Source organism: Ailuropoda melanoleuca, chromosome 5, assembly GCF_002007445.2.
Source record: "Ailuropoda melanoleuca isolate Jingjing chromosome 5, ASM200744v2, whole genome shotgun sequence".
Taxonomy (NCBI): Eukaryota; Metazoa; Chordata; class Mammalia; order Carnivora; family Ursidae; genus Ailuropoda; species Ailuropoda melanoleuca.
This window is the reverse complement of record NC_048222.1, coordinates 56826111-56846531: the sequence shown is the minus strand read 5'-3', so window position 1 is coordinate 56846531 and position 20421 is coordinate 56826111. Positions and strand designations below refer to the sequence as shown.

General features: G+C 39.0%; 1 protein-coding gene and 1 non-coding gene across 3 annotated transcripts in view; both read right to left on the bottom strand.

The window, feature by feature from the left end:
• Positions 1-20421, bottom strand: part of SHC4 (SHC adaptor protein 4) — a 136061-nt gene that overhangs the window by 60095 nt on the left and 55545 nt on the right. For both annotated transcript variants that reach the window (XM_034661005.1, XM_002917545.4), the window contains exons 3-4: positions 7614-7677; positions 4119-4238 (exon numbers count right to left, since the gene is read on the bottom strand). In XM_034661005.1, the coding sequence (XP_034516896.1) occupies positions 4119-4238; positions 7614-7677 (184 nt within the window). The remainder of the gene's footprint in view (positions 1-4118; positions 4239-7613; positions 7678-20421) is intronic.
• On the bottom strand, positions 5670-5773 carry LOC117802540. The gene has a single exon (XR_004625909.1). It is a non-coding gene; the product is annotated as a U6 spliceosomal RNA (small nuclear RNA).

Below are 20421 nucleotides of genomic sequence, written 5' to 3'. Positions count from 1 at the left end.
AACAGTATATCTGTAGGTCTGATGATCAATAAAAAGGTACCATCTGCTCCTTAGGGCAGTAAAGGACACATCCAATACAACACCACAGTTCAGCCTTATTTATGTTAGTCATCGTGTCTGTTAGTTTAGGGAGGGAGGTTCTTTTCTGTAAAGTAGAGGACTGACAACGGTAATCATAACTAAATAGTAGCTTAGTGAGGAGGAGGATAGATGGGGAAATAACAGGAGGCGAGATATTAGCACTTAACCATCTTAATTCCTGCCTCACCCATGCCTCACTTCCACTGCATTTTCAAAACAGCTTATAGCTGCAGCTAGATGAGTCTGCATAGATAATTGCTTGTATGATGTGAGTTAACTGAATTTGGGGGTGGGGCGTAGGATCCCAGGACACCGGTAACTGACCAGTTGCATGTACCTCCAGATAAAGATGTCAGGAAATAGAAAAAACTGGTCTTCAAACCAGAAAGTGTGATTAGGTTCCTCTCCGGGACTGAATAGGGAGCAAGAGGAGAGGAAAAGAAAACCACTCCCTGTTGGGTTGGAAGGCTCATTTTGGGGAGAAAAACCTGGACTCCACAATGGACCCCTCTTGATGGTTGGCTCATTGGTCTTGGAAAAATAGGCAGTAATCTGAGAGATCACTGAAATTAATACTTGTTTGTATTTACTGAAGATAGAAAATGGTAGCATTTTAACACCCCTTTTAAAAGTGCAAAATCACTCATATCTTAAAGGTTGAAGTTAACACATACAGGAACCAGCCTACTTGGTTCAAATCTGGGTTAATGGGAACTAAAGAAAGGAGTTCTTGAGAGATTCTGGTCCTTATTTTGTGAACAGGGGAGAGGGTGGGGATGTGGTATGGAAGAGGAAACTTTAAAAAGCTTGAGTATGTAGGGTGATTGGAGGGGGGGCAGTTTTCTGGATCTATGCATATAATAAATTTTTGCTTAGATCAGATTGTCCTACATTGGCTGCCCTAAGGACACGGATATATTTTTGTTTGGCTCATGCTTAAAATTTTAATTCTTAATTAAAGTCCAGCATCTCATAATCCAGAGAGAGCAGCAAAACCCAGATTTTCATCTTTTTTTTCCACCCAAAAGTTGAAGATCTGGCAAATTTTGACCTATAGTTATGTGGGAAAAAGCATCCAGTTTCCCTTTACATAGGGAAGGTATTGTACTGCCATGTTTCCCAGTGTTGTTTCCCCAAGATGGAGGCCAAGGGGCACTCACCATGTATCATTATGCTTGCACCATTGTTTTCCTTGTACCTGGACAGTAAGTACTATCTGCCTGGCCTCTCTTCATAGAGACTAAAGGATGGTCTAAAGGATGTCTCCATTTTCTGCCTGTCTTACCTTCTTTATCTCTTTATTACCCTTCTCAGTAACATTTCACTAGCTGTTAGAGTTGGTGGTAGGATTGTAGATAGGAGTAAAGAGTAGTGGGAACGGGAGCTCCCGAGCCTGACATTTTTACTTAAGTCCCTAACATGTTAAAGTATGTCAAGTAAGTCTGTTGCTTGAATTTTTCCCTAAAACTTGCTTTTCCAAAATGTATTTTTCCATCCCAAAATATGGTAAGTTTTAGAAATTGCAAGCATTACATGTTTAATATGATTTTATTTTCTGCCTCTGAGGTTCTCTGAGACATTTTCTGGGAGTGAATGGTTATATTCCTGAAGTTGTTCTCAGTGCCTGAAGATGAATGTGAACCATCTGACCCATAAATACTCTGTCATCTATGAATGTATGTATAAACTTGAACTTGTTTATGTTTTCAGTCCAAAGTATATCTTAGAAGTTGGGGGGAGGGGAAGCATTAATGTTTCCGGGTTTTTATCTTAGAACTTCAAAGGGTAGCTTTCTTTAAGGAGAATTTAATTAGTAAATAATTTCTCATATACATCTATATAAGGTCGCTTTTCTGCTGCCTTCATCCCTTGAACATTTTACTTGCCCTTCTGATGGGATTTATAAAGCTTCTTGAGAGAAGCATCCACAGTCGCACATCTTTTTTATGCCCCCCCGCCAAGCCATTTCCCCTAGGCCTGCAGAATGGTTCAAAATTATTCTTAAAAATCAGCACTGGGTGTGAGGTCGATGAGATCCTAAATTTTCAGCAGTGGGCTGAACACATTCCCATTTCATGCCACCAGTGCAGAAAAGATGTCTCCCTTCCAGAGGCACTCATTGCTCTAACTACTGGTAGTGGAAGCCACCCATGCCCACTGTCCCCACTTCTATTCTTCCATAAAGATAGGGGCACATGACAATACCCCCTCTAATTGCAGTAGTCCGGAAAAATTGTAGTAGAAGAGAAAGAAATGAGACTAACCTGTGCCCCCTACCACACACACCACAGCCCTATTCTTCCTAAATTCCCCCACTCCTTCAGTCACCTCATAGAAAAAAACATTTTTAAATGCTCGTTACATTCTGCACATAAGGCCATCACCATGATGGCTATAGATTTGCCTACTCTTCCTCCCCTACAAAATTCTGAGATAATTCAAGTGCTTCTATACACAATGAGATCTCACAGCTCAAGGCAATAACCACCCCCGGTACCATACACATGGGTGAAAACTAAAAATAAATTTTACATTTACAAATGCCTTACCAGCAAAGCATCTGAAAGACTGAATGATTGTTTTTGCCTTCCACCTAGATTTGTTGCATCTTCCAAGGACAGCCTCAAATGATCTGCCGTCATTATACCAATGGTATCCCCTCTCTCGGATAACCGATAAGGGCCCAGCTAGACAGGAATTTATTTTGAACTATTTCATATTAAGCATTTTCCTCTATGGAGGTTTTTACTATTGTGGAAGCAACGTATTTTATTCTGCTTTTGAACTTAGAAAATAAATCAGCCCTCAAAACTGCAAGTGAATTTTTTGGCAAAAACATCAGAGTCAAAATGTATAAAATCATATTTATATGTTACTGAAATTTTTATAATTTTATGTTTTAAAATATGCTTTCCCAGTTAAGTTCTGAGTTTATGAAAATGTGTCAAGGAAATAGGAAAAATGTTTGAGTAAATAATAATAATGGGTACTGCACTGTGGTAAGTTATTTACATTGATGATCTTATTTAATCCTCTAAATAGCCCAATGAGACATACTATTGCTAAATCCATCCTTTCAGAAACTCTGTGAATCTGTACTATAATCTCATTTCACTAATGAGGAAAATTGCTTGTTAGTGGCAGAGCCAGGATTTCAACCGATGTGTGATCTCAAAGCCCCATGGTGTTTTATCACAGCCAACTACACATTCAACCTTCCATGAGTCCCTGATCAACAGTACTCCATAGAGTAAAACTTAAATGTTAAGAACCATGAATCACAACATATTAGACCAAGAAAAATTAGACTCTAACACACATATATAACCTGATATAAGGAATTTAGCTTAAAAACTAGAAAGCAAGTCAAACAGTGCCCTAGTTGAAAGCACATTTAGTCCAGTCCTATATATCGTCTATATTTGCTTCAGTGATGCTGTTCTTTGAGAAATAAGGTTCACAATGAGAAAGGCATACCATGGCATCACAAATCATCAAAGAAGAAAAAAAACTGTGTTTATGTAATAACATTTTACAAACCATTTCAACCTTAAGAGTCAGAAAAAAAAATGTTTTATGCTTTAATTTCAGTTCCCTAGAATATTAACCCTAACATTACCCTTCCCCCCACATCCTTCATTTGCACCCCCATCCAACACACAGTCTGTTAGTTCTGAAAATGGAATTGCTTTCCTTTTGGCGAGCACTGGTGGAAAGTAATAAACAACTGACTCAAGAATATGATTTGCCAAATGGTCTTTACAGTGTTATTTGCACCTTAGTCCCTATTACAAACCCAATTAGGTAGAGGCAAGTAAGCAAGCAGTTAAATGCCAGGGATGGGTTAATAATACTGTTGTTCTAATTATTGTTATGCATAAATGCTTGGCAGATTTTTTTCCCCTTGTGCCTTATTAAATTTTAGGCTCACTCTGTCTAAGCTCACTCTGTCTGAAACTTTATTTTCTTTATTATGCCCAGACTCTTCTAGAAAAATACATGATACGTTAAACTATCAATGATATTCATGATCTTACCTGTTGGTTGTCAATATTCATCAATGTGAGGCTGCATGTTGAGATGGTCAGTTTAATATTCATTCCCGAAAACTGAAGATTACTTTTGCCAAGAACTGTTGATAGGAACTTAACTGGAGGCTTTAAAAAGAGCAAAACAACACTCTAAGTAAAGGATTTTGTTACAGAATAATATTAATCTTTTTAAGTGTTGAAAATGGGTCAAAACACATGCTCTTCCTCTCTATTTTAGTTCACACAAACCGCATGAGATGGAATGCTTCTTTCTTTTAATGAAAAGTTTTTAAAAATGGAATGCCACAAATTTTTTAGTAAGTAGTGAAATCTGAGCCTTCAGAACTTTTCTGGTACATTCCCTTCTCCCCAAGTGCTGGGAGTAGGGGTCTGCTTTATATAAAAGGAATTCCCATGAGAGTTTGGGCCACCTGAACTCTCTAGTCCCTCTGAACACCAAACGTCTAAAAAAAGGAAGAGTTGCTGTTTAGGTTTTTTTGTAATCATTAAAAAAAAGTATGAAAAACACACATACCAAACGTATGGGACACAGGGAAAGCAGTGCTAAGGGAGGAATTTATAACTATAAATACATATATTAAAAAAGAAGAAAGTTCTCAAATCAAGAACATAGCTTTACAACTTAAAGAATTCAAAAAAAGAGCAAATTAAACCCAAAGCTAGTAGAAGGAAGAAAATAATAAAGATTAGAGCAGAGATCGATGACACAGAGGCTAGAAAAACAATAGAGAAAATCAATGAAACCAAAAGTTAGTTCTTCAAAAAGATCAACAAAATTGTTTAGCTAGCTGGACTAAGAAAAAAAGAAAGAAGATTCAAATCACTAATATCAGGAACAAAAGTGAGGTGGGGATGTAATTACCAAGTCAGTGGAAACAAAAAGGATTACAAGGGAATGCTCTGAACAATTGCACATTAACAGACTGGATTGCCTAGATAAAATAGACAAACTCCTAGAAATATTAAACCTACCAAAATTTAGCTATGAAGAAATAGAAAATCTAGATAGAACTATAACTAGTAGAAAACAAAACCAGAAACAACAACACTAGAAAATAACCAGTGTTGGAAAGTACCTGGAGAGATAGAAATCCTGCGCACTACTGGTAGGAACGTACAATACTACTGCTATGGAAGATCGTATAGCAGTTCCCAGGTCCTCAAAAACTCAAAAATAGTATTACCATATGATCCAGCAATTCTAGCACTTGTTATATACCCCAAAGAACTGAAAGCAGGGACTTGGATAGTTGTATACCCATGTTCAAGCAGCATTATTCACAATAGCTAAAACATGGAAACAACCCAAGTATCCAACAACAGATGAATGGATAAGCAAAATGTGGTACACACATACAATGGAATATTATTCAGCCTTAAAAAGGGAGGAAAGTCTTTTTTTAAATTTAAATTCAATTTAATTAACATATACTGTATTATTAGTTTCAGAGGTAGAATTTAGTGATTCATCAGTTGTGTACGACATCCAATGCTCATTACTTCACGGGCCCTCTTTAATGCCCACCACTCAGCTACAAAAATATGGAACGCTTCACAAATTTGCATGTTATCCTTGGCCAGGGGCCATGCTAATCTTCTCTGTATCGTTCCAATTTAGCATATGTACTGCCAAAGAGAGCGTGGGAGGAAATTCTGACACATGCTACGGCATGGATGCATCTCGAGGACATTATCTGAAGTGAAATAATCCAGTCACAAAAAGACACATACTGTATGGTTCCCCTTCGAGGAGGTACTTAGAGGAGTCGAAATCATAGAGACAGAAAGCAGAATGGTGGCTGTCAGGGCTGCAGAAGTGCGGGAATGGGAAGTCACTGATTCACATGTATCGAGTTTCAGTTTTACAAGATGAAAAGAGTTATGGGGATAGATAGGGCCGATGGTTGCACCATGATGTGAGTGTACGTAATATCACTGAGGTGTATGCTTAAAAATGGTTAAAATGGTTAAAATTTTATGTTATGCATATTTTACCATAATTTTTTAAATAGGGAGGAAAAAGAGTGTAAAGATATGTAGTGCATAAAGGGTCCCTGGCATGTATTAAGTATGCAATAAATGCTAGCAATCAAAGGAAATGAACTCAGTATTTTTTTTTCTTTCCATGTGTACTTTCTGGAAAGATGATAACCTCATTTTGTTTTGTTTTGTTTGGGGTGTGAACTCCCTATTTTGAAATGAGAAAGTCTTAAATGAGTGAGCCTGTTTGCTGGGATCACCCAGTAAAAGCATCTCATTTGCAGAAGTTACAAGAGGCAGGAGGAGGCCAGAGGCTACTTGGCGCCACGGGTTTTGTCAAAGAAACTAGTAAATAGGGAGTTCTAATAGAATTCAAAGGCCACGTATCAGTGTTTTTCCATGCCATGTGGCTCATGTGAGTCACTCTGGGTGACACTGGCTTCAGACGTATGCAAAATAATGAAGAATAATAAAGAATGAGGCAGGGTGGTATGGAAATAAAACACTAAGCTGGACATCTGAAGACCTGGCTTCTATAGCTGGCTCTCACTGACATCATCTGAGTGACCCAAGGCAGATCTCCTCTGAAGCAGTAGATATATATTAACTGGCAAAATGGGAAGGTTGGACTGGAAGATCTCTAAAAATTCCTTCTCTCTTAAACAATCTACAATTCCATGATTCACATAGCTATCTTAAGGCCCTTTGGACATTCCAAAACAACTAAACGTTCTAGGGTTGATAACTAAATAGTAATAATACTAACTACCATGGCCGTTGAGAGCGTAGTATACGCCAGACACTGTGTAGACACCATTTCATTTAATTCTACACAACTCTATAAAGTACGTGTTCTTTTCCCCCATTTTACAGATGGGGAAAGCAAAGATCCAAAAGGTGAGAGGGCTTGTCCAAGATCACACAGTAGGTAGCAGAGTCAGGGTTTAAATCGAAGTATCGAAATCTATGTAACATCAAATCTTTTGCTTGCTTTCAGCATGAAAAGTTCCTTGTACTCATGTGTTATTTTCTCACCTCTACCAGCACCCACATTTCCATTTGAAAATAGGCCAAGGTGTCTAAAAATTCTAAAATGCTAAAATGCAGAATAGATACATTACAAAATATTGAAATTGGAAGGTACCACTTGGTCATCTGGTTCAACTTCACTTTACAGGAACAAGAACGGGGTCTTGGAGGGAGGAGATACCAGGCTCAAAGGTAAGTAAACACCCAGAACTGGAACCCAAATTTTTTTACTTGAACCCCAGGTGCTCTCTCCATTCTGTTGCTCAAGGCATCACCATTTCAGACAGTGTCAGGCAAGTCAGAAAAATGTGAGCGATAAGACCAACTTTCAGTGCATCTCTGATGTCATGCCAACTGATAAAGGCCATTCTGCCCTTCAGCTCCTATGGCAGAATGAACTAACAACTATTTTGATATTCTCTTTCCCCTAGTTAGAGAAACAGAGAACAAGAAAATCACACCAATATTTACCTTTCGCTTTTTAATGGCTCCATTTGCCCCAGAAACAGCTTCACACAGGCGGCTTATTGCTTCCCTACAGAACAGAAACCATATAAAGACTTAGCGTCCTAATATGCAGTAAATGTTCAATAAATGTTAGCAAGTATTATGAACAAAATGTGCACACACATAATGGTGAGTCTGACATAAATGACCGTCCCCTATCCCCACAGGATAAAGCATTGCACTTAGTCCCTCTGCCATTCAACCCCCTCCCCCCCCCCACAAAACCCAGCAACACCCTAATGCTGAAAAAAAAAAATCACTTTGCAACAAGGAGTCCCGCTATTCACCTTCTTGATCTCTTTTTCCGTTGGATTTTCAGGTTTGGTGTTTGGCAATGTTGATTTTTAACCAAAAAGGAGGGGTAGAACTTTGTTGTCTGGGAATATTTCAGTTTTACTTTTAGCAAAATCCGCTCTGTGGTGTTATGAATAAAAAGTTTTCTAGTATCTCAACACCAAAGACAATGAAATACAAAAGAATCTGATACCAGAGGAAGTTTAAAAGGACCGGGAGGGGGCGCCTGGGTGGCACAGCGGTTAAGCGTCTGCCTTCAGCTCAGGGCGTGATCCCTGCGTTATGGTATCGAGCCCCACATCAGGCTCCTCTGCTATGAGCCTGCTTCTTCCTCTCCCACTCCCCCTGCTTGTGTTCCCTCTCTCGCTGGCTGTCTCTCTCTCTGTCAAATAAATAAATAAAATCTTTAAAAGAAAAAAAAAAAAAAAAGGACCGGGAGAGATTAAACTTCAAGGTGGTCTCAAATGGAACCTTATTGACTTTGATACTGCTACAAGCCATTGAGCTTTCACGTAATTTCACAGTAGAAATGAAAATCAATAACAAATTTCCTCCTTTGCTTACTTTTTTTTTTTTTTTTTTTTTTTTCCCTTTCTCTGTATTGTACTTCCTGAGAGAAAGGCACCACTAAAGCACGAAGTTGTGCCTTAATGGAAGTGGTGAACAAACTGGCGCCCTCCTCTCCAGAAATGCAGTGATAGCTAAGAGTTTTGTCTCTGGAACTCAGCACTCACAACGGCCGCGGCTTTCGCTCAGTGTAATCTGAACCAGAACCTTGTGGCTTCCAGCCCATATATTAAACTTTTCACAAAGCACATCTCTAAGCTCTTTCCTGAATTCACTGGAGATCATTGCTTAAATTAGTAAACTGAATTAGTACACACACAAACACGCATGTGCAACATTGTATTACAATTTTTATACATATTTCATGAAAAAATTTTCTTTGAGATTTTTTTGATTCCTAGAGGAGGGGAGGAACACTCAGAGGCATGCAGACCCACTGAAGAAATCTATCTCCCTCTCTATTTAGAGAGATACATAATACAGATACAGACGGAGATACATAGATACATTTGTGCAGATCTGTGTTCTCAGTATTCTTGTAGTAGACACTTTGAAAAGATAAGTAGAATTCCCAAAGATTCCACGCACCATTTTAGATTTATAATGTGTGTATTAATTCAGATCCTTTTGGGGGGGGGGCATATATAAAACTCTTCTCCAAGGTATTTTCTTGTCTGACTTTTGCATAATTACCTGCAACCAAAACACAGAATGACTTTTTGGTTTAGCCTATTTTCTCAGGATTTTATATTTATGGTTTCCACAGGATTCCAACTTTTGTTCTCTGGATGAAACAGAAGGACTACACAGAGTTAGGCTCTTTGGTTGGTTGATTGATGTTTGAGTCATCCTACTGATTATTCAATAATTGATGAGACACATAATAATTAATCTGAATTAGCCTCTGGTGTTGCCAAAATAACTAGTCCAGGCACCTATGTTGTTGATATTTAATAAAAAGGGATTATAGAAAAGGTATTATCAGATCCCTTACTCCATGAGAGCCAACTGGGGTGCTTTGGTTTAAAAAGCTCCTTGTACATGGTTTGAAATAAAAGTAGAAACAAAGATGGGCATTGATGCTGCAAGCATAACAACAGTTATTATTAGAAGTTGTTGCTTTTATAAAGCACCTTGTAGTTTTACGAAGTGCTTTCCCAGGCATTGTTTTCCTGATTTTCGCACAGTCGATATCGTCCAACAAAAAGTAGAGTTGTAAATGGGAATTAAAACAAACTGAGGGCTTCAGAGGGGAGGGGGGTGGGGGAATGGGATAGGCTGGTGATGGGTAGTAAGGAGGGCACGTATTGCATGGTGCACTGGGTGTTATACGCAACTAATGAATCATCGAACTTTACATCAGAAACCAGGGTTGTACTGTACGGTGACTAACATAATATAATAAAAAAACATTAAAATTAAAAAAATTTTTTTAAAAAAGGACTGCTTTATGGTGTGAGAACCTTTCAAGGACAGTTTGGAAGGATGAACCTTCTGGAAGAGTGGAGTTTGGAAATTCCAGACAGAGGGAAGAGCCTGTGTAAAGACACGAAAATATAATTATCGTGATTAGGAGGGGACCTACTTTGATATTGCTGGAGCATAAAGTGTGGAAGAACAAGCGTGAATAGGAGCCAAGAGATAGGATGAGAGTGAAAACTTTTTCTGCAAAGGGCCAAACAATATGTATTTTAGCCTTTTCTCTGCTACAACTACTCAACTCTGTCATTGCAACTCAAAAGCAGCAGTAGCCAATGTGCAAACAAACCATCATGGCTGTGTTCCAATAAAACTCTATTTCTAAAAGCAGGCAGATGGCTATCTTTAGCCCAAGGGCCATAGTTTGCCAACCCCCGGATTAGATAATTCACACAAAAGAGGTAGAAATAGTTCAGTTTCAAAAAACAGGAAAATGTTCACGTTCATTATAATTTTAAAATTGAAAATTAAAACAACTACAAGATACTCACTTCACTCTCATTAAGTTAGCAAAAAAGAAAATTACAAATGCACTGTTGGGGGAGATGGGAACAAGTCCTTTTCAGGTGTACTTATCCATTGCTGGGGGCCCTGATTTGTATTAATACAGTCTTTCTAGAGAGTGATTTGTTAAAAGACGATAAATCTCTTTATCCGAACTTTTGACAAGGGGAGGAGAATTTGTACTGCAATAGCACTGAGCGTGAATATAGAACAAACATCTATTTAAGAGTGAAAAACCAACCCCATAGCTTGTGATATAGACATAAAACGTCAATACAAATATTTCCACTTGGAACATTAAGTGTGAAGACTATAGAAATAAGAGTCTATATAAATTAGTGGGAAAAAGTAGAACATGGAATGGTAGACACACCTTGCTACCAGCTACATAAAATTAACTCTGTCTAAATAGTGATATAGAAAGAGCTTACCAACAATGACTTGGTTTAGGTGTTTTTTGCGTGTGGTTTGTTCCCTATTTTTATTCTATGGATATTTAGCTGTAAACAATGTTATGCTCTCCCTTCTCCGTGCAGTTGATTGAATAAATAACCTTTTAAATATTAAAAGAATGCAAAGTAAGTTCCTCGGCAAGAGTTTTGCTCATCTGCTGTGAAAATGTGAGGGCACGTCAAAGATGTCCCTGTGAAGAGGGGACGCAGCCTTTCTCTCTTTTGCCAGCACCCACAGAGAGGTGGGTCAATGTTCATGCTACAGATGAGAAAAGATCTTCTGTATTTGTATCTCTGTCCCAATCCCAGCTTAGCCTTTAACTCCCCCATCTTTATGGCTGCTAAATCCAGATTTATTTTTTTCAGTTTATCTGGTAGACTGGCTCATTTCCTTTCCCCAAAGTTTCATAGGAAGAAAAATCTTGACCAGGTTTAGCAATGCTTTCACGATAGAAATGCCTACTTTAGGGGCGCCTGGGTGGCTCAGTCCTTAAGTGTCCGCCTTCGGCTCAGGGCGTGATCCCGGCGTTATGGGATCGAGCCCCACATCAGGCTCTTCCGCTATGAGCCTGCTTCTTCCTCTCCCACTCCCCCTGCTTGTGTTCCCCCTCTCACTGGCTGTCTCTCTCTCTGTCAAATGAATAAATAAAATCTTTTTAAAAAAAAAAATGCCTACTTTAGAATGACACACAATGCCATCGCGGGGAGCCTGGGTTTTAAGGAAGGAACAGCTCCTATTTATATGGCCAGGCCCGGTACCACGTACCCTATGTACATCATCTCATTAATTCTTAACAGTGTCCTTTCGATCTTCAGTTCTTTACAATTCCACTCAACAAAAGACCTGCAGAAGTGATTATTCGGGTATTTGGAGAGGATACATTTGACAGTTTTTTGGAAAACTTTTTTAACTCCATACTCAAATGTGCTTTATTGTCAAGTGCATATACAGGCTTGGTTCTTGAATTGTAATGGTGATCTGCTGCTTTTTCTTTTAATAACATTTGACTGAAAATGTTCGACATTTTTTTAATGAGTTAACCAAAGAAGTGCAGCTACTATTCCATATTAGCCCTGCATTTCTTCCCTAAAATCCATTTTGCTTAAATCAATTTTCTTTGTCTCTGATTTTTAATTGCACAAAATAACTTCAGAATCGATTACAAGTTGAGTATAACAATTAGTGTTTTAATTTCATAGAAGATTTCATTGTGGCATTTTTCCTGGTATATAAAGCAGTCCGTTGGCAAAGGTGTGTGTATTTTCCTTCTTAATTGTAAGATTAAATTTAGTGACATTCTTTTCTTTGATTACCAAAAATCCTCACTGCGGGCAGTGCTCTTTCTGGTGCCTAAGAATGTTTCTGAAAGTTGCACCACTAATGCTACTTGCCAAGTTGAGAGAGTGTACAGAAAGCTTCTCATCTCCTGTTCCAGTTAATCAATACCAGGCACTGGCAGACGCTTTAGGATGAGACTGCAGTACAGAAGGCAGAAGGTTTGTCCCCAGGGTATTTGCAGTGAAGCAGGTGCTGGATTGGTTTTTTTTTCCCTACGCCATAAGCTCTGTTACTTCTGTCTTCAGTGGGTCTAATGTTTGAATAAACCAGATGTCCAGTAAATTTTTTAAAAATGTCTAAATAAATTTTTTTAAATGTCACTTCAAGATAGCTATTTTATATCCGCTTTACAAATGAGGAAACTAACGTTCAAAGAATTTAAATAACCGGGGCGCCTGGGTGGCACAGCGGTTGGGCGTCTGCCTTCAGCTCAGGGCGTGATCCCGGCGTTATGGGATCGAACCCCACATCAGGCTCCTCCGCAATGAGCCTGCTTCTTCCTCTCCCACTCCCCCTGCTTGTGTTCCCTCTCTCGCTGGCTGTCTCTATCTCTGTCGAATAAATAAATAAAATCTTTAAAAAAAAAAAAAGAATTTAAATAACCGCTTCCAAATAATGCAGCTGACGGTGAGAGAGGCAGAATACAAATCCAGGCCTGAATTCAAAACCTACAGTCCTTCAGGGAGTGACCACACTGCCTAGTGCATGAAAAGGAGAGACTCCCACACTCTCAGGACCAGGAAAAGAATATTGGATCTTCCCTTGCTCACTCCCCCCAACAAGTGAGGGGTTCCTTTTTGGCCAATCCTTACCCCCAATGTGCCTGGAGTAAACTAGCAAGGGAATAGGGCAAAGTGACAGGGGTCAATTCCAAAAAAAAGCTCAAATGGATGACCCTAGTCCTTTCCCAGCCATTGCTTTCTCTGCATTGGCTGTTATCTCCACATGGAAGAAAAGAGCATCCAGAGCCTGGCTGTATGCCCGTGTGGGCAAACATGCTCATGTATGCATGGGCACACTCACTCAGAATTTTAAAGTCATGAATACCACAAAAAAAGAAAATCAGAGGCCAATATCTTTGATGAACACAGATGCAAAACTTGTCAACAAAATATTAGCGAACCGACCTCAACAATACATTTAAAGGATCATATATCATGATCAAGTGAGATTTAGTCCAGGATGTAAAGATGGTTCAACATCTGCAAAGCAATCAACGTGATACTCCACATTAACAAAATGAAGGACAGAAATCATATGATCTTCTCGATAGATCCAGAAAAGCATTTTACAAAATTCAACATCCATTTCTGATTAAAAAAACCTGTCAACAAACTGAGTATAGAGAGAACATACCTTAACATAATAAAGGCCATATGTGACAAACCCACAGCTAATATCATCCTCAACGATGAAAAGCTGAAAACTTTTCCTCTAAGATCAGGAACAAGACAAGGATGCCCACTCTCTCCACTTTTGTTCAAAATAGTACAGGAAGTCCTAGCCAGAGCAATAGGCAAAAAATAATAATAAAAAAGAAATAAAAGGCATCTAAACTGGAAAGGAAGAAGTTAAACTATCACTATTTACAGATGACATAATACTATATATAGAAAACCCTAACGACTCCAGCAAAAATTATTAGGACTAATAAATTAATTCAGTAAAGTTGCAGGATACAAAATTAATATATAGAACTCTTTTGCATTTCTATATACTAATAATGAACTATCAAAAAAGAGAAATCAAGAAAACAAACCCCTAAAATCAACAACACAAGAAACAACAGGTATTGGAGAGGACGTGGAGAAAAAGGAACCTTTGTTCACTGTTGGTGGGAATGCAAACTGGTGCAGCCAGGGTGGAAAACAGTAGGAGTTTCTTCAAAAAGTTATAAATATACCCACCCTACGATCCAGCAATCACACTACTAGGTATTTATACAAAGGATACAAAAACACTAATTCAAAGGCATACGTGTACCCCTAGGTTTACTGCAGCATTATTTAAAATAGCCAAGATATGGAAGCAGCCCATGTCCATAGACTAAAGAATGGATAAAGAAGATTTGGACTATACATACATATATACAGATAATATTATTCAGACATAAAAAGGAATGAGATCTTGCCATTTGCAACAACATGGTTGGAGCTAGAGAGTATAATGCTAAGTGAAATAAGTTAGAGAAAGACAAATACCATATGATTTCATTCATATGTAGAATTTAAGAAACAAAACAAGCAAAGGGAAAAAAGAGACAAAGACAAATCAAGAAACAGACTCGCAACTATAGATAGAGAACAAACTGATGGTCACCAGAGGGGAGGCGGGTAGGGGCTATGGATGAAATAGGTGATGGGGATGAAGGAGGGCACTTGCTGTGATGACCACGGGGTGTTGTATGGAAGTGCTGAATCACTATACTGTACACCTGAAACTAATATAACGCTGTATGGTAACTAACTTGAATTAAAATAAAAACTTAAAAAAAATAAAACAATCCCATTTGCAATCACACCAAAAAGAATACCTAGGAATAAATATAACCAAGAAGGTGAAGACCTATACATTAAAAGTGTAAGACACTGATGAAAGAAATCAAAGAAAACACACATAAATGGAAAGATATTCCATGTTCATGTACTGGAAGAATTAATATTATTAAAATGTCCATAGTACCCAAAGCAATCTACACATTCAGTGTAATCCCTAGCAAAATACCAGTGGCGTCTTCTACAAAACTAGAACAAATAATTCTTTTTTTAGATATTTGTTTGTTTGTTTATTTATTTATTTATTTTTAGAGAGAGTGCACAGGCACGCACACCAGCAGGCGGAGGGGCAGAGGGAGAGGCAGAGACTCCCAAACAGACTCCCCGCTGAGCACAGAGCCCAAAGCAGGTTTCATCTCATGATCCATGAGATCACGACCTGAGCTGAAACCAAGAGTCCAATGCTTAACCAACTGAGCCACCCAGGTGCCCCTAGAACAAATAATTCTTAAATTGATGTAGTACCACAAAGACCCTGAATTGCCAAAACAATCTTGAGAAAGAAAAACAAAGCTGGAGGCATCACGCTTCCTGACTTCAAACTACCTACAAAGCTATAGTAATCACCATAGTGAAGTACTGATGTAAAACACAGACATATAGATCAATGGAACAGAATAGAGAGCCTGGAAATAAACATATGCATATATGGTCAAACAATTTATGACAAAGGAGGGAAGAATATACAATGGAGAAAGGATAGTCTCTTCAATAAACGGTATTGGGAAAACTGGACAGGTACATGCAAAAGAATGAAACTAGATCACTATCTTACACCACATGCAAAAGTTAATTCAAAATGGATTAAAAACTTGAATGAAAGACCTGAAACCATAACACTCCTACAAGAAAATATAAGCTCCTTGACATCAGTTTTAACAATGTTTTTTGGGGGGCGCCTGGGTGGCACAGCGGTTGAGCGTCTGCCTTCGGCTCAGGGCGTGATCCCGGCGTTATGGGTTCGAGCCCCACATCAGGCTCCTCTGCTATGAGCCTGCTTCTTCCTCTCCCACTCCCCCTGCTTGTGTTCCCTCTCTCTCTGGCTGTCTCTATCTCTGTCAAATAAATAAATAAAATCTTAAAAAAAAAAAACAACAATCTTTTTTTGGATCTGACTCCAAAGGCAAGGGAAACAAAGGTGAAAATAAACAAATGGGGCTATATCAAATTAAAAGCTTCTACACAGTGAAAGAAGCCATCAACAATATGAGAAGGCAACCTACTAAACGGGAGAAGATATTTACAAATCATATATCAATAACGGGTTAATATCCGAAATATATAAAGCATAGGACTCAATAACAAAAAACAAATAATCTAATTTAAAAATGGACAGAGGATCTGAATAAACAATTTCAAAGAAGACATTCAGATGGCCAACAGACACAATGAAAAGATGCTCAACATCATTCATCATCAAGAAAATACAAATCAAAACCACAATGAGAGACCTCACACCCTCTGGAGTGGCTATTTTCAAAAAGACAAGAAATAAGAATATTGGCAAGGATATGGAGAAAAAGGAATCCTTGTACACTGTTAATGGGAATGTAAATAAATGCAGCCATTATGGAAAACAGAATGGAGTTTCCTCAAAAATTTTAAAATTGAAATACCATATGATCTGGCAGATCCACTACTGGGTTTCTATCAGGAGAAAACAAAAACACGGATTTAAAAAGATATAAGCACCCCTAGGTTCATTGTAGCATTATTTACAATAGCCAAGATATGGAAACAACCTAAGTATCCACCGATGGACAAATGGATAAAGAAGTGTGTGTGTGTGTGTGTGTGTGTACATACAATGAAATGCTACTTAGCCATAAAAAGAATGAAATCTTGCCATTTGCGACAACATGGACAGACCTTGAGGGTATTATGCTAAATGAAATAAGTTTAGACATAAAAGGCAAATACTGCATGATTTCACTTCCATAGGGAATCTAAAAAACAAAACAAACAAAACAAAACCCAGACTCATAGATACAGGGCACAGATTGGTGATTGCCAGAGGAGAGGGGATTGGGACATGGGCGGAACCTCAATTATAAAAGAGTCATGAGACGTAATGGGCAGCATGGGTAGTGTCGGGACTACAGTCAATAATACTGTATTAACTTTGCATAGAGGCAGATGGTAGCTAGACTTATTGTGGTGATCATTTCACAATGTACACAAGTGTGGAATCACTGTTGTACACCTGAAACTAATATAACATTGTGTGTCAATTATACCTTCATATAAAAAAAGGAGTTTTAAAATTGGTCAAGGCTTGGAAGCATTAAAAATTCTGAAAATCTCTTGATACAGAACTCTGCTCGAAAGAAAAAAAGGAGAAACTTGTGTTTATGAACTTGCTTCTAAAAAGTGGTGATATTGTACATCCATGTTCATAGCAGTATTATTCACAAGAGCTAAAACATGGGAACAACCCAAGTGTCCATCAATGGATAAATGCATAAGCAAAACGTGGTATATACATGCAATGGACTAGTATTCAACCTGGAAAAGGAAGGAAATCCTATAATATGCTACAACACATGCTAAGTGAAATACACCAGTCACAAATAGATAACTACTACACGATTCTACTTACATGAGGTACTCACAGTTGTCAAACTCATAAAGACAGAAAGCAGAATGGTGGTTGCCAGGGCTGGGGGAAGAGGGACTAGGGTGTTATTTTCTAATGGGTATAGAGTTTCAGTTTTGCAAGATGAAAAGAATTATGGAGTTGGCTGGACAACAATATGAATGTATTTAATAGCACTGAACAGTACACTTAAAAATGGTTAAAATGGTACATTTTATGTTATGTATATTTTACTACCATAAAAAAAGAAAACAAAGAAAACAAAGAAAGTGGTTATTTTTTTCTGATTTCAGACTCCAGAGAGTCACAGGCTCTCTCTCCAATACAAGATCTGTCTGTACAAACTTTTCTATTCAATTTTAGAGGATCTGCCCCCTCCTCCCATACACACACACCATCTGTGGGACTCGGGAATCCAGAGATCCCAGGCTCAGAACCACTGCTTTAAAATAACCTCTCAAATTCCGCTTTCTCTGCTGATATCGGAGTTAATCAATCTGTAACCCCAGCCAGGGAAGAGATAGATGCTTGCATTTTGTTGCCTTTCTTCACAAAGATCTTTTCTCTCTCTCAGACTAGGACCCAGAGATTAACTGTAACATTTTCAAGAACAAATAGTACTTTCAATGCGTTTCTGGAGTTTCAGCCACACCCTCAGACACTTTAGCAATGCAGAAGAAAAAGAAAACAGAGAGCCCAGGAGCGGGGATTTCTCACAGGACTGGGGGTTGTCCCCAGCATCCAGCTGCCTATGCAGCCTGCATTTCTGCATGACCCTTTTGGGACTGACTTGTCATGAGACACTCTCCAGCTAGCAAACATTCAGCAAATGTCCTCTCCTGGAGAAGCAGAATTTTCGGAGTTTAAATGGCTCAAGATTTCCATTCTGGGAGCCTGCACTAGAAAGAAAGAGGGAGAAACGCCCCACTACACCAACAGTGGCCACTTTGTTTATTGTTTAGCCACATGAGAGGGAAGGGGAGAAGTGGGCTGATGTAAGAGAAAGAGAATGCAGTGGAAGACTTGCTTTTAAGCATATAAAACCCTGCCTACGCCGTAAGACCAAAAAGAGATATTTTGTCTGTCTTCACAGAGTCCAAACTAATCATCCAAACAAAGCCACCTTTCTTCACCAACCCTTGGCCAGGACAGTACTTAAGTTATAATTTTTCTGTGTCTTTAACCCTTAAACAGTGAAGCTCTTCTGGAAGCAAAGTTGCCTAACCCCCTCCCCCTTGTTTTAGGTTTGGAAAGCAACATCACAATCCAAGACAAAGTGGAGTATTCAATGGGGGGGGGGGGCGCGGGGCTGTCGGACAGATTGTTTCTAGTGAATGTCAAAATGCAGCTCTTCAGTAAATAGGAAAGCCAGAAAATGTGTAACATGAAACCAGGCAAAAGGCCCAGTGGAATGGCTCAAGGCAACACTTCCCACCCCCCTGCCGCGCACACGCGCGCTTGCACACACACACACACACACACACACACACACACACACACACACACACAGTGAAGGAGTGGTTTCAATTTTGTCCAGGCAAATAAAACTCAAAATAACCAGGCAAAACGAAGTCCCCTGTATTTCCCTGTATCTCCCAAGGGGCTTTCCCTTACTTTTCTTCTCCAGCATGAATCCTTAAAGAAATCCGTTCCCAGCATCGAAGGGACAGGTTGTCAGTGTCCCAGAGTGCCTTCCAATCAATGAATGAAGGGACTCGTGAGCACCTCAAGCCCCACATCAGTGTGGTATTATGCTGTTTTAGGGAAACTAGTACCTTCTTTTTTGAAATCTTTGCCTGCAGAAGATCAAGGCCTCGTGATCTATGTGTTCAATTTTGTTCATCTTGGTGAAATTAAAGACATTCAAAAATTTGTGTAAGCCCTCAGACAAGACACTTTAGAACATGAGCCTGCCTGCATGGCGATAAGCACACAATGAATGCAGTCAGTGCCCACAGACGGGCAGAAAATGGAATTCTTCAAACTCCCTTTGTGCTGTTATCAAGAGGCATCACCCCTGCACTCTAGGAGGGTAGACACAGCCCATAAAATACACCCTTTCCTTTAGAAACAGGCACTTCAGGTCCCAAAACCTTTCAGGACTGCCCACAGCTTCTACTCTCACGCTGACTTATGGTACCTCTCTGTCCAACCTGAATTACATTTAAAACCTGATTCTAAAGTACATTTGCAATTCTACCCAGCTCAGCAATCACAGAACACAGCTGTCCCGTCTGCTCTGTGATGCTGCCCTTTGGCTCTGAGGCAAATGTTGCCCCAACAAGTGCACTTTACTGAAGTAAGAGACCCCTGCATCACACCCACCCCCCGCAAGTATCCCATGGTGAATAGAAATAAAGTGCTGATTTTCTCCAATGCCCACAATGACTTCCTGTAATGGAATCACATATTTCAAGATGCAAACACCTACACCCACGAAAACACCTTCTAAGTGTTTAAGCCTTATGAAAATGACAAGAGAGAAATGGGGTTGATATCATACAAAACACCCTGAAATTTGTAAATCCAAAAAACTGTTTTCTATTACTTTGGGATAAACTGGGCTTTTCTAAAACAATGCTTGTTTTGGACAAAATATTCAAAATATGACGAAGGCGTGTCTTTGGGAGTGAAAGAGTGAACTCACCTACAGCTTAATCATCCACTTTATCCACCCTATTTCACTCCTAAGGACGCTCATCTACTTCCAAAAAGTAGGCCTGTCTTCAAAGAAAGAAGATTGGCACCATTTAAGATTTTTCAGTTTGCCACTGAGGTATCTATACTAGTGAGCAAGACAGTAATTGGTAGAGTGAGTATATGACTTCCACACTGTTTTTTTAATGTTTTTTATTATATTTTATTAGTCACCATACAGTACATCCTGGTTTCTGATGTAAAGTTCGATGATTCATTAGTTGCGTATAACACCCAGTGCACCACAATACGTGCTCTCCTTACTACCCATCACCAGCCTATCCCATTC